Source organism: Schistocerca americana, chromosome 3 (genome assembly GCF_021461395.2).
Source record: "Schistocerca americana isolate TAMUIC-IGC-003095 chromosome 3, iqSchAmer2.1, whole genome shotgun sequence".
Classification (NCBI taxonomy): domain Eukaryota; kingdom Metazoa; phylum Arthropoda; class Insecta; order Orthoptera; family Acrididae; genus Schistocerca; species Schistocerca americana.
This window is the reverse complement of record NC_060121.1, coordinates 446,394,724-446,409,690: the sequence shown is the minus strand read 5'-3', so window position 1 is coordinate 446,409,690 and position 14,967 is coordinate 446,394,724. Positions and strand designations below refer to the sequence as shown.

The 14,967-nt window shown below is 43.9% G+C and overlaps 1 protein-coding gene across 1 annotated transcript in view; it reads left to right on the top strand.

Annotated features, from left to right (window-relative positions):
- LOC124607398 (5-hydroxytryptamine receptor-like) overlaps positions 1-14,967 on the top strand; it is a 178,384-nt gene that overhangs the window by 152,716 nt on the left and 10,701 nt on the right. The window contains exon 3 of the mRNA XM_047139720.1: positions 12,523-12,805. Coding sequence (XP_046995676.1) covers positions 12,523-12,805 — 283 coding nt within the window. The remainder of the gene's footprint in view (positions 1-12,522; positions 12,806-14,967) is intronic.

Genomic DNA, 14,967 nt, shown 5'->3' with positions numbered 1-14,967 from the left:
TGAAGATGAGCGTAGCGAGAGAGGAAACCAACATCCCACCTGAGATGTTTCGGGGAGAGGTAGATCAATTGCTAGGGCGATTTCAGGCTGTCGTGGATGCAGATGGTCGTCACATTGCGCAACGTTTGTAACGTGAAAAGTAAACATTGTACGCAGTTAACAAAAATTACTGTCTCTCTTATGGACATTAAAATATGTCTTTTGATGGTTTACACTTATTTCTCACCATGCACAAATGTTCCAAGAAAGTTTCATTGTCCTACGATCACTCGTTTCTCATGATGGCCCTCCAAGTAGCGAAATTTTTATTATCAGCACCCTGCATTTCTAAGCAGGCTGTTACATTTTAGTGTAGTATTTTATGTTTGGTTATCCTGCATGCGACTATAGTCAGTGTTATTTCTTTTACGTCTGAGATGAAATTTTCTGCATAACTTCCTCGAAAACTCCTTGATCTAGGATTAAATCTAGGTTTGTCAAAAACGCCTCCTGGTACGAGACTACAGAGTTTGAAGTATTAGGGTAATCTCCCGGTTGATATGTAACTTGTGTACTGTGTTGTGATTGGACTAATATACATGAATAGTCTAAGCCATCACTGATTGAAGTTATGCTCTGTTACGTGAATATTCAATGACCCAACAATCAACTTCGAAACACTAGCAGACAACGAATTAACCAAAAGAAGTGAACACGGTAGTACACTTACAGAGATTCTGAGCAAGGAGATGTATGTGTGGCTTCTAAATTTGAACATCGATATCAGTATAATCACTCCTAAAAGGCCCTCAATATTATACACTGAACAGCCAAAGGAACTGGTACACCTGCCCCATATCGTGTAGAGTCCCCGCTAGCACACAAAAGTGCCGCAGCACGACGTGGCATGGACTCGACTAATGTCTGAAGTAGTGCTGGGGGGAATTGACATCATAAATCCTGCAGGGCTGTCCATAAATCCCTAAGAGTACAAGGGGATGGAGAACAGCACACTGCAAGGCATTCCAAATATGCTCAATAAATGTTCGTGTCTGGGGAGCAGCATAAGCGTTTAAACTCAGATGAGTGTTCCTGGAGCCACTCTGCAGCAATTCTCGATATGTGGGATGTCTCACTGTCCTGCTGGAATTGCCCAAATCCGTCGGAATGCACAACGGACGTGAACGGAAGCAGGTGATCAGACAGGATGCTTACGTACGTATCACATGTCGGAGTCGTATCTACACGAATCAGGGGTCCCATATCACTCCAACTGCACACGTTCCACACCATTAGAGAGCCTTCACTAGCTTGAACAATCGTCTGCTGACATGCAGGGTCCATGGATTCTTTAGATTGTCTCCATACATGTCCATCCGCTCGATACAATTTGAAACGAGACTCGTCCGCCCAGGCAATATGTATCCAATCATCAACAGTGTAATATCGGTGTTGACGGGCCGAAGCGAGGCGTAAAGTTTTGCGTCGTGCAGTCATTAAGGGAACACGAGTGGCTTTCGGCTCCGAAAGCCATATCGATGATGTTTTGTTGAATGGTTCGTACACACACCTTTTAATGGCCCAGCACTGGAATCTGCAGAAATTTGCGGAAGGGTTGCACTTCTGTCAAATTGAACTATGCTCTTTAGTCGTCGTTGGTCCCGTTTTGCAGGATCTTTTTCCGGCCGCAGCGATGTCGGAGATTTGATGTTTTACGGCGTTCCTGATATTCACGGTACACTCGTGAAATAGTGGTACCGCAAAACCCCCACTTCATCGCTGCCCCGGAAATGTTGTGTCCCGTCGATCGTGCGCGGAATGTAACTTCACCTTCAAAATTAATTAAATCTTGATGAGGTGCTGCCATTGTAGCAGCAGTAACCGATCTAACAACTGCGCCAGACACTTGTTGTCTTATATAGTTGTTGCCGACCGCAGCGCCGTATTCTGCCTGTTCACATATCTCTGTATTTGAATACGTATGCCTATACAAGTTTCCTTGACGCTTCAGTGAAGACTGTAATGTGGCTAGTTCGTAGGTAAACACGGCGCTATGGGGTGATTTCTCTTCACTGTAATCAGAATACTTTAATCAGGAAATAATTTGGCATAGAAAACACTTCACTAATGTGATTGAAGAAGATCTTCGCTTTCTACTGCGAAAGATGAAGGTCTTACAACCGTATTCTGCTTAAACTGTTGCATGAGAACATAGACATAGCATAGGCATAACATCGCCGTGACGACATCAGGCACGCTATGATCGACAAGACTGAAAATGAACTAAGCCTGGGTCGGTTCCGATAAGGAGAAACGGGGACACGCACATAAGAACGTTTGCAACGGCAGGCGATGTAGAACTTGAATCGTAAAAAGTTGCAGAGAAGGTTGGGTAACATCTTTACAGGTAATTTTAGAAGTGAAAGGTAGAAGAAACGAAAGTACAATTGTTATTTATTTTTAAAACCAAGGGGGAGCAATCACGTTTAGTGGAATACAACTGTAAAATAAAAGGAATTATGATCTATTTGTGTAAGCAGCATTTTATCTAGACTATACCCTAGTTGTATATCGTACTATCATACAGACTGTGCTTTATGAAATTTATTTTTCCTTACCGGGTGAACCTAGGTTTCATCATCTAATCATATCACAGTTTCATAGTTATACGAGGGTTATTCCAAAAGTAAGGTCCGATTCGCCGTAACTATTGAAATTTGGCGCCAATGACAAAACACGCATGCGCGCCGACTCCCGGCAAGCCTTGCGCGTCAAACGCCGCCATTCGCTTTGTTACTGTTGCTGAGTGTAGTTCACAGTGTCACTTTACAATGTTTAAGACAATTGATCAGCCCGCCGATTGTGAAGTAAGGGCAGTGATACGGTTTTTGTCTGCAAGAAACAATTCAGCGGCGGAAATCCATCGGCAGATTACTGAAGTGTACGGTCCTAACATAATGAGCGACAGTGAAGTGCGCAAGTGGGTGCGAGCTTTTAATGAAGGACGGGATAATGTGCACGATGAACCACGGTGTGGCCGACCATCAGTGATTTCAGACGATTTGGTCAATGCGGTTGACAAAAAAATTCGTGAAGATCGCCGATTCACTATTACAGACGTAGACATGCATTTTCCGAATGTGAGTAGAACAACTTTGTACGGAATTGTGTCTGAACATTTGAAGTTTCACAAATTGTGCGCCCGTTGGGTTCCCAGGCTGCTTACTGAGCCCCAACGAATGAAAAGAATGGCTTTTGCTCTTGATTTTTTGGAGCGATATCATAAGGAAGGTGACAGTCTTTTAGACAATGTTGTCACAGGGGATGAGACATGGGTTTCTCACATCACTCCAGAGTCTAAACGTCAGTCAATGCAATGGCGTCACACGTCATCGCCAGTCAAGGTCAAGGCAAAGCAGACAATCTCAACACGTAAGGTTATGGCGACTGTGTTCTGGGATAGACGTGGAGTATTGTTAGTCGACTTTATGGAGAGAGGAACAACGATTAATAAAGCCGCCTACTGCGCTAACCTGACTAAACTTCGACGTGCAATCCAGAATAAGCGACGTGGTCTTTTGTCGTCTGGAATCTTGTTGTTGCATGACAATGCCAGACCCCACACTGCAAATGAAACGCAAGCTCTGATCAAGAAATTTGGATGGGAACAGATGGACCATCCTCCTTACAGTCCGGACCTGGCGCCAAGTGATTTCCACCTGTTCCGTTACTTAAAGGAGTTTCTCGGCGGCAAGCGCTTCGACACAGATGATGAAGTGAAAGAAGCAGTTAAGGACTGGTTATCGTCACAGGCGGCCGATTTCTATAACATGGGCATTCAAAAGCTTGTTGAACGATGTGACAAATGTTTAAATAAGTATGGAAGTTATGTAGAAAAATAGATAAAGATGTAAGGAATGTAAATAAAACAATTGTTTTGAAAAAACATTTTAGTTTTGATTTTTTTTTTATAGCCGGACCTTACTTTTGGAATAACCCTCGTACATTCATCGAATGTATCCCTTTATCCTCATTCTACATTTCCTGTATCGTGATGATGTTCCCTGTTTTCTGCCGCATTTTAACTTGAACTTCCGATCTCCTGACGGTGGCATTTTTTTGTCACAATTGACAGAGAATGCTGGGTCATCTACCACTTTATCTAAGTCAAGAATTAAATGTGAGTACATAAATTTCCTATTTAGTGTTGTGTATAGTTCAAGTACATGTTAACCGAACCAAGATCTTTATACGTTTTGCTCTTATTTATATAGAGATGTATCCCTGAAGATGTGGCTCTAACACCATGATACTGCACTCCTGGAAATGGAGAAAAGAACACATTGACACCGGTGTGTCAGACCCACCATACTTGCTCCGGACACTGCGAGAGGGCTGTACAAGCAATGATCACACGCACGGCACAGCGGACACACCAGGAACCGCGGTGTTGGCCGTCGAATGGCGCTAGCTGCGCAGCATTTGTGCACCGCCGCCGTCAGTGTCAGCCAGTTTGCCGTGGCATATGGAGCTCCATCGCAGTCTTTAACACTGGTAGCATGCCGCGACAGCGTGGACGTGAACCGTATGTGCAGTTGACGGACTTTGAGCGAGGGCGTGTAGTGGGCATGCGGGAGGCCGGGTGGACGTACCGCCGAATTGCTCAACACGTGGGGCGTGAGGTCTCCACAGTACATCGATGTTGTCGCCAGTGGTCGGCGGAAGGTGCACGTGCCCGTCGACCTGGGACCGAACCGCAGCGACGCACGGATGCACGCCAAGACCGTAGGATCCTACGCAGTGCCGTAGGGGACCGCACCGCCACTTCCCAGCAAATTAGGGACACTGTTGCTCCTGGGGTATCAGCGAGGACCATTCGCAACCGTCTCCATGAAGCTGGGCTACGGTCCCGCACACCGTTAGGCCGTCTTCCGCTCACGCCCCAACATCGTGCAGCCCGCCTCCAGTGGTGTCGCGACAGGTGTGAATGGAGGGACGAATGGAGACGTGTCGTCTTCAGCAATGAGAGTCGCTTCTGCCTTGGTGCCAATGATGGTCGTATGCGTGTTTGGCGCCGTGCAGGTGAGCGCCACAATCAGGACTGCATACGACCGAGGCACACAGGGCCAACACCCGGCATCATGGTGTGGGGAGCGATCTCCTACACTGGCCGTACACCACTGGTGATCGTCGAGGGGACACTGAATAGTGCACGGTACATCCAAACCGTCATCGAACCCATCGTTCTACCATTCCTAGACCGGCAAGGGAACTTGCTGTTCCAACAGGACAATGCACGTCCGCATGTATCCCGTGTCACCCAACGTGCTCTAGAAGGTGTAAGTCAACTACCGTGGCCAGCAAGATCTCCGGATCTGTCCCCCATTGAGCATGTTTGGGACTGGATGAAGCGTCGTCTCACGCGGTCTGCACGTCCAGCACGAACGCTGGTCCAACTGAGGCGCCAGGTGGAAATGGCATGGCAAGCCGTTCCACATGACTACATCCAGCATCTCTACGATCGTCTCCATGGGAGAATAGCAGCCTGCATTGCTGCGAAAGGTGGATATACACTGTACTAGTGCCGACATTGTGCATGCTCTGTTGCCTGTGTCTATGTGCCTGTGGTTCTGTCAGTGTGATCATGTGATGTATCTGACCCCAGGAATGTGTCAATAAAGTTTCCCCTTCCTGGGACAATGAATTCACGGTGTTCTTATTTCAATTTCCAGGAGTGTATATGGATCATAAATAAAAATTTGTTTTGCAGCTGAAGCGATCGTTTTCATCATTATACATCCTCGCTGTCATGGCATCATGATCGCTAACATCGTCTCTACACTGACACTGACGTTAAGTTCAGGCCTATTCTTAGCTGCAGGGTGTAAAATATTTCCACTACGTGTCTATCTGTTCAAGACAGTTCTCCTCTATGTTCAAAAGGACTACCTGTCCATACTCCCTGCAGTGAATCCATAGACATCCCAATTTATACTCGTTAGTGGGATGTAGCTCTCAAGGACACATCGAAATCACAGGAGTAATCCGCTGTAGTTGTCACATATTTCTTTATTAAAATCATAAAGCTTCTATCAAATCCCAATCATAACAGTAATACAAAGACGATTGCCTTATAAAGCCACATAACTTTAACAAATCACATAAACAAATTTCTTTAATTAGAACAATGCCCATAAAACCTGAAAAATTGAATGTGACTATGTGAACTATCTCAGATCAATTTCATTACTTAGAAGAAACTAATATCCACACGATTCCTATCAGAACTCTAATTACTTCCAACCGCAAAGAAAATACATCAAGTCCAAAACAAAGATCTTGAAACATTTGGCTAGCCAACCTTCCTTAAATAAAACTATATTCATTAAATAAGTAAAAACAAGAACCATTTCCACGAGTAAGAAGGTGCATTAATTTCACCAAACAATTTTGTCAGTTTGGTTAACCAAGTTGATTAATGAAAAATATTCATAAAACCATTGCTACTAGAACATAACAATATGATAAATAGCCCCTAAAAAGAGGCCGCTTCAATTCTGCGTATGAATCAGATAAACGCGAGCACACCAAAGGATTTTAACTGATAAAAGAGGTCCACGGGACAGAAAATGAAATAGAAATGCATTGAACTTTGCAGTGCTGTTTAAACTTCAGACACCATAACTCTTCACCGGAAGGATGGAATCACAAACAGTTACAACATAACGCGATATGAAAGAGGGGGCGGGGCCTTAAATATCACTCTGCCACCGTGGTACTCGGCTCCCAGTTTGCTCGCGTCGACCACTGCCAATTATCTGCAACATAAAACTCATCAGCGGCAGAGGCATGAGATACACAATCCTATCTAGAGAAAAGGTTACCAATAACTTTCAATGATATACATCACAACTAAATGCAAGTACAATTAACCTCCGTGAGTTTCTTGGCCAGTCACGGCCCTTAATGAACCATTTGCTTCAAAACCACCAATAAAATAATGGCTTAAAAGTTAAAAAGACACACAATTATCTCGCGCGCACATTTAAACGCAAGACTACAATAATGAACTACAAGGTAGAATGGGAGAAATATCCCGTCGTGGCATGGAACGCCAGTCATCGACCTACGCACTACCTGTTGCACTTCTAGCTACGTATTTAGCCATACTTCGAGTCTGTTTGTTGGGCGTAGCTACACTTCCTTAACTGCCGTCTAGGTATCAAGACACGACACCGAAATCAGTGATAAACAACTAGAACAGTCCCATATGGTTTTAGTACACTGGAATATTGAGGTAAGATGCACACAACCCACCGAAACAACTCGACGACTCCAATTCATCCGGCCTGTATAGCTTGTAACAGACAGACTCGAAGGAACTTGTCCTTCCACCTCTAGGAAAACCAAATCACCAAGGGCAATGGATCTGCCTTGCACGATTAAACACGTCGTAGCGGCTGGCCACGTTCCTTCATGATGTCGACTCGGCCTCTCGGCGTGCTACAAACATACACAGTCTGACGTCACTGCACCTCACACCGCGGATCCCAGTACCCGCCTCTGGCAAAGCGCACGCGCTGCCGTTAAATCCCGCCGCCAAAGATGTGAACAAGACAAATAAGCATCGAAGTTGACTCAAAGATCAAAATGACAATCGATGGAAACTGGCACCAGAAACGCACCAGCTCGGCTAGGTTAAAGGTCTACTCAGTGTAGACTTTCTTGGAATGCCTCTAAAACTGTCTCGGCGCAACTTTCGGATGTTACTGCCTTTAAAAATTTTACTTATTATTCTCTTAGTATTTTTTGGAGTTGGCAATACTCTCTTAGGATTTAAAGGTTGCCTACAGCGCGCATACACAAGCTCTGTAATCTAAGATATTGTTGTCGCGCTTCGCATCACACGGATTAACTAGTGGCAGTTTGGAAGCCAGTGTAGGAGCCCGCCTGCTGTGGTGCACATGTGTGTTGGGCGAGGGGTCGTCGCCGAGCTGCCGTACTGCCGTGTCCGCCAGCAGCGACACAGGATTTGGTATGGAGTTGATATTTTTTATAATTTGCAGCGCGCTTGTTAATTTAAAGAAAAGGGTTTGTGTATGTGCGTAGCAGCAGATGGTAATTTTGATAATGATAGGAGTTGAATTCTTAAGGGAAACCATTGTTAGGCAAATAGATTAAGTATTGATTTTTGTCATTGATTTCTTTTGTAATTGTCAGGGATCTGTTTCACTATGTATTTACTTGAGAAGTATTTCAGTCTGTCTCAAGAGTTTGATTAATTTGTAATATTGCTTTAATGCCACTGGAGGCAGATTTACATACGAAGCGATTGTTCAAAGAGCTTCTAGCGTTTTGTTAATTGAATGAGAAAGAATCGCTTTCAGAATATAGTTTTTGAAAAAAGGAATTACTTGTTTGGGTTATCATTTATCGAGTTTAGATTTGACCAAACCCTTTCCCTTGAATTATATGTGGTTGTAGTAAGCAGCAGCAGCCGCAGCAACAGCAGGAGCCGCCATACAGAACATGCATTGCACCCCCACTCAGCATGAATAATAGGTTTTTTTAATGTTTTTGTTAAATAATGGAATGCAGGAGATCAGCAGAAAGACCAAGTAAAAGACAAGTAAAAAAAAAAATAAAGTTTATGCGATCTCGGTAATAGTAAAGTTAACAAGAGTACAAGCACGAGATTTTTAGTAGAAAACACGAGATAAGAAGATAGAGCTCGCGACATTCACCTCACGCCGAAACAATGTGAGATTCTCGTCAATTTCGTTCTGAAGCGATTTGAAATTCTTTGTATTATTGTTGTTAATTTCAGTGAGTTTTCTCTCCTGTCTGTCATTAAATTCAGTGAGTTCACTCAGTAATAATTATAAAACATCATTACTGGGGGCAGAGAGTACAGCATTACTCTTCTCTGTTAAAGCAGAAGCAGTACCTGCATTTCCACTAACAGAAGGAAAGGCAAAATTACTCCGATCTATCGGAGTGGCAACGAGACCTGAATTTCCACCGAAAGTGGGGAAAACAAAATTACTCTGCAGTGTTGAGGCGGAAGCAACGCTGGAATTTCTCATAATGAGTTCGGTTTGCGTCACTATATTGTCATGTCCTAAGATACGTGTAGCACACAGTTGTTCATCACGCATTGTTGGCAAATGATCGCCTACATTTCGATTCTCCGCAGTATTGTTCGAAAATTCCCAGATCTCAATATTCTCAAAAGAATTTTCTACTCTCTGTTCCGAATTTTCCGAAACTGCGTTTGAAACCGCTTCTACATTCATGTTCGGAACCGTATCTACGTTCGCGTTTGCAGTAGCATCTGTATTCTTTCCCATTTTCTTTTGTGCTCGCGTCATCATTGTCGCAATACGAACGAAAACATGTCACTAAATACACCGCTATCCTGAAAATACCACTATTACACAATGCACCAACAAATTCAAAGACAAAACTACTGAAAAAAATTTTGTGTTAATACAAAGCAGTGCGCAAGCGATCAAAATGCTGTGCCGCCACTAATGATTACTGTTGCGTAAGCTTGCAGTTCGCAGTAGAAAAAATGGTTCAAATGGCTCTGAGCACTATGGGACTCCACTGCTGTGGTCATAAGTCTCCTAGAACTTAGAACTACTTAAACCTAACTAACCTAAGGGCTGCACACACATCCATGGCTGAGGCAGGATTCGAACCTGCGACCGTAACAGTCGTGTGGTTCCAGACTGTAGCGCCTTTAACCGCTCGGCCACTCTGGCCGGCTCGCAGTAGAAAGACGAAGCATACCTAACTATGAATCAGCCACAAAAAAAACACAAAAAAAACAGAAAGAAAGAAAAACGTATCCTGGAGGCATGTCGCCAGGTGAAAGTCGTGAGCTCAATCTTGTTATCTCGTATTTTCTACTGAAAATCTCGTGCTTGTACTCTTGTTAACTTTACTATTACCGAGATCGCCTAAACTTTATTTTTTTTTTTTACTTGGTCTTTTACTTGGCCTTTCTGCTGCCACTTCTTGATCTCCTGTATTCCATTACTTAACAGAAACATTAAAAAAAACCTATTATTCATGCTGAATGCAACGCATGTTCTGTATGGCGGCTCCTGCTGTTGCTGCGGCTGTTGCTGCTTACTACAACCACATATAATTCAAGGGAAAGGGTTTGGTCAAATCTAAACTCGATAAATGATAACCCAAACAAGTAATTCCTTTTTTCAAAAACTATATTCTGAAAGCGATTCTTTCTCATTCAACTAACAAAACGCTAGAAGCTCTTTGAACAATCGCTTCGTATGTAAATCTGCCTCCAGTGGCATTAAAGCAATATTACAAATTAATCAAACTCTTGAGACAGACTGAAATACTTCTCAAGTAAATACATAGTGAAACAGATCCCTGACAATTACAAAAGAAATCAATGACAAAAATCAATACTTAATCTATTTGCCTAACAATGGTTTCCCTTAAGAATTCAACTTCTATCATTATCAAAATTACCGTCTGCTGCTACGCACATACACAAACCCTTTTCTTTAAATTAATAAGCGCGGTGCAAATTATAAAAAATATCAACTAAATACCAAATCCTGTGTCGCTGCTGGCGGACACGGCAGTACGGCTGCTCGGCGACGACCCCTCGCCCAACACACGTGCGCACCACAGCAGGCGGGCTCCTACACTGGCTTCCAAACTGCCACTAGTTAATCCGTGCGCTGCGAGGCGCGGCAACAATATCTTAGATTCCAGAGCTTGTGTATTCGCGCTGTAGCGAACCTTTAAATCCTAAGAGAGTATTGCCAACTCTCATTTTATTTACTGCTAATTTAAAGACCTGTTACCTGATATTTTAAAACAGGTCGTACGTATTATGAATCAGACACAACATGTCAAAATGCACTGAAAAATTGTACATTCGAGTCAAGTAATAGTTAAGGATAGCGAATACTAGAGTAAGTGTAATGCAAAAAATTGGGAATCTAGCAAAGAAAGTACCCATTGTTGTTTGCTTGTGCCCATTGCTCGGGGCCTCTTGTTGCTATGTATACAGGGTGAGTCACCTAACATTACCGCTGGATATATTTCGTAAACCACATTAAATACTGACGAATCGATTCCACAGATCGAACGTAAGGAGTGGGGCTAGTGTAATTGGTTAATAGAAACTATAAAAAAATGCACGGAAGTATGTTTTTTAACACAAACCTACGTTTTTTTAAATGGAACCCCGTTAGTTTTGTTAGCACATCTGAACATATAAACAAATACGTAATCAGTGCCGTTTGTTTCATTGTAAAATGTTAATTACATCCGGAGATGTTGTAACCTAAAGTTGACGCTTGAGTACCACTCCTCCGCTGTTCGATCGTGTGTATCGGAGAGCACCGAATTACGTAGGGATCCAAAGGGTGAACGACCTTAGGTACAGAAGAGACTGGAACAGTACATTACGTCCACATGCTAACACCTTTTTATTGGTCTTTTTCAATGACGACCATGTACATTACCATGAGAGGTGAGGTACACGTACACACGTGGTTTCCGTTTTCAATTACGGAGTGAAATAGAGTGTGTCCCGACATGTCAGGCCAATAGATGTTCAACGTGGTGGCCATCATGTACCGTGTGTACCGTGATGTGCCTACAACCCCAGAGGATATGAAACAACGTATTGTGGCAGCCTGCGGCGACATTACACCAGATGTACTGCGGCGTTTACGACATTCATTACGCCAGAGATTGCAACTGTGTGCAGCAAATGATGGCCACCACATTGAACATCTATTGGCCTGACATGTCGGGACACACTCTATTCCACTCCGTAATTGAAAACGGAAATCACGTGTGTACGTGTACCTCACCCCTCATGGCAATGTTCATGTGCGTCAGTGAAAAAGACCAATAAAAAGGTGTTAGCATGTGGACGTAATGTGCTGTTCCAGTCTCTTCTGTACCTAAGGTCCATCACCGTTCCCTTTGGATCCCTACGTAATTCGGTGCTCTCCGATACACACGATCGAACAGCGGAGGAGTGGTACTCAAGCGTCAACTTTAGGTTACAATATCTCCGGATGTAATTAACATTTTACAATGCAACAAACGGCACTGATTACGTATTTGTTTATATGTTCAGATGTGCTAACAAAACTAACGGGGTTCTATTTAAATAAACGTAGGTTTGTGTTAAAAAACATACTTCCGTGCATTTTTTTATCGTTTGTATTAACCAATTACACTAGCCCCTCTCCTCACGTTCGGTCTGTGGAATCGGTTCGTCAGTATTTGACGTGGTTGACGAAATATATCCAGCTGTAGCGTTAGGTGACTCACCCTGTATATGTATGTCTGTTTCTGTGTAGTCTAAGGGTAATTTATGTCTGTTGTTCGCGTACTTCAGGCAGAAGAAGAGAGTGTGTTCTGGGGAACCTTATTCCACGCATGTGAATGTCGGCATGTGGCTCAGACTGGTGCGGTCCAAGTAGCCAGAGCAGTAGTGAGCGGCGACTGCTCAGGCTGTCCGCCTTGTCGTGTCCGCAGACGGCGCGCAAGCGCATCCGGCGGCGGGTGACGGCGTCTGCGGGGGGCGGCGCGGCGGCGCGCAACCCGGCGGCGGGCGGCGTGGTGGCGGGCGCGGCGGGCACCTCGGGAGGGCTGGCCGCCGCCGTCGTCACCGTCATCGGGCGGCCGCTGCCCACCATCTCCGAGACGACGACCGCCTTCACCACAGTCTCCTCCAACAACAGCAGCCCCGAGAAGGGCTCCGTCGCCAACGGGCTCGAACCGGACGCGCCCACCGTCACCGACTGCGCCCTGCCGGCCGGTCAGTTGGTCACCTACGGTACTTACTTCCAAATTCTAAGCATCGTCTGTGTGGTATCTCGTCGCACTGTCGACCGTCACCAGAAAGTAATGCAGTGCACTTTCACACAGCACGAATGCCTTTCGTTTACGCTCATTAGGTTGGCAATTACGGAGGGTAGGCTGAAGTTTGAGGAAATCTTCAGAAGCGGTCAACATCTAATGTAATGGGCTGGTGAGATACTGGACAATGACGATGCACGTTCAAGGATCTATGAGGCTATATATAGGGCGGTATTCGGTACTATATAATAAATATGACGAAACCAATACTACACAGACTAAATAAAAATGGTAATAGTACAAGATGGACAGACATCCATGGATATAAGAAATAAGCACACCAGACAAAAATTAGTCACCCCTGGAAGCATCACGGTAATACCGTGTAGTATGGCATGCGCTGATAAACTTCTCACTGTGCCGATGTGGTACTCCACAAATTTCTCTCTCTTGCCAAACTCTTTAACTCAGAATACGTCCTTCATTATTTGTTGGACGTATTCCAATCTGTGGCTTCCCTTACTGTTCTCTCTAGTGCCGTGGAAGCAATGTAAACATTTTAATATGTCTTGACCACTATTTTATTATTCCAGTACGCATTACGCGTTTCGTTTTACGTCCTTATCAAAGGCAAGTACTTTATCTCATTATTATGGATCAGTAGAAATTTGTCCAAATGGATACTTGATTTTTTAGTCAATATACATTTCTATTCGCCTGTTGTTAAGGGATATTGGCTAGACGATCATGCATCCATTTGGAAAAGTTTCTACTGAGTCATAATAATGAGATTAAGCATTAGCCTTTGATAATGATGAAATTCAAAACATATAAGGCATATTGGAATAAGAAAATCATGAAACTTCCTGGCAGATTAAAACTGTATGCCGGACCGAGACTCAAACTCGGGACCTTTGCAGGATAGCTTCTGTAAAGTTTGGGAGGTAGGAGACGAGGTACTGGCAGAAGTAAAGTTGTGAGGACGGGGTGTGAGTCGTGCTTGGGTAGCTCAGTGGTAGAGCACTTGCCCGCGAAAGGCAAAGGTCCCGAGTTCGTGTCTCGGTCCGGCACACAGTTTTAATCTGCCACGAAGTTTCATATCAGCGCACACTCCGCTGCAGAGTAAAATCTCATTCAAGAAAATCATGGTTAATACATCTCAAAATGTTTAAGTGCATCCAGTAGCGCTTTATCTCACAGTGTCTGTGTGTAAATTGTACAGATCGTACATCTTAACTTGACCCCTTTCTGATCGACGAAAGTCGGCTGAGCTTGTGCCGCTCCGTAATGTTTACGCTCATTCCCAACCTTAGCTACTTAACAATATTGTGTGCTGTAGCAGTAAACAGGTATTGCGAATCTAGTGTTTATTCGCGTTCCGTGTTGTTCATAGTGACTGATAACATTATTTACAAAACTGAACGAAGAGGATCCACCTCGTCCTTTTAGTACCTCGCCGACAACTTTCGTGTCACATCTGCAATGTATCAACCTATTTTATGTTGGTTTCATTTGTAAGCCACAATCTGGCTGCCCTGGGAAAAAGAGATGGGGCGTATCCCATGTCTCCCAAGAGCCAATCCACTACAAGCTTATCAAAAGCTTCTGTTCCCAAAGTCTTCCGCTCAGGAGCCCAGTTAAAGTGTGAAATTTGTAAATAAGAGCTATTCTCTGATGTCTTAACAAAAGTCCAGTTATTCTGCCCTTTCTTCTTTTTCGTGTTTTCCATATTTCACTTTCTTCGTCGATTCTGCGGAGTATCGCCTCTTTCCTTATCAGACTACTCATTTTCGACATTTTTCTGTAGCAACATACCTCAAACGCTTCGATTCTTTTGAGTTCTGGTTTTCCCGCTATCCACTGTTCACTACCGTACAATTTTGTGCTCTTAAAGTTCTTTCGCAGGAATTTCTTCCTCAGATTAAGGCCGATGTTTGATGCCAGTAGAAGAGTTCTCTTGGACAGGAACGCCTTCTTTTGCTGTACTAATCCGCTTTTTAAGTTCCGCTTGCTTCGTTCGTCATGTGTTATTTTGCTGTCAAGGTGGCACAATTCCTTAACTTCATTTACTTTGCGGTCATCAGTTTTCGTATTCAGTTTATCGCTACTCTCATTTCTGTT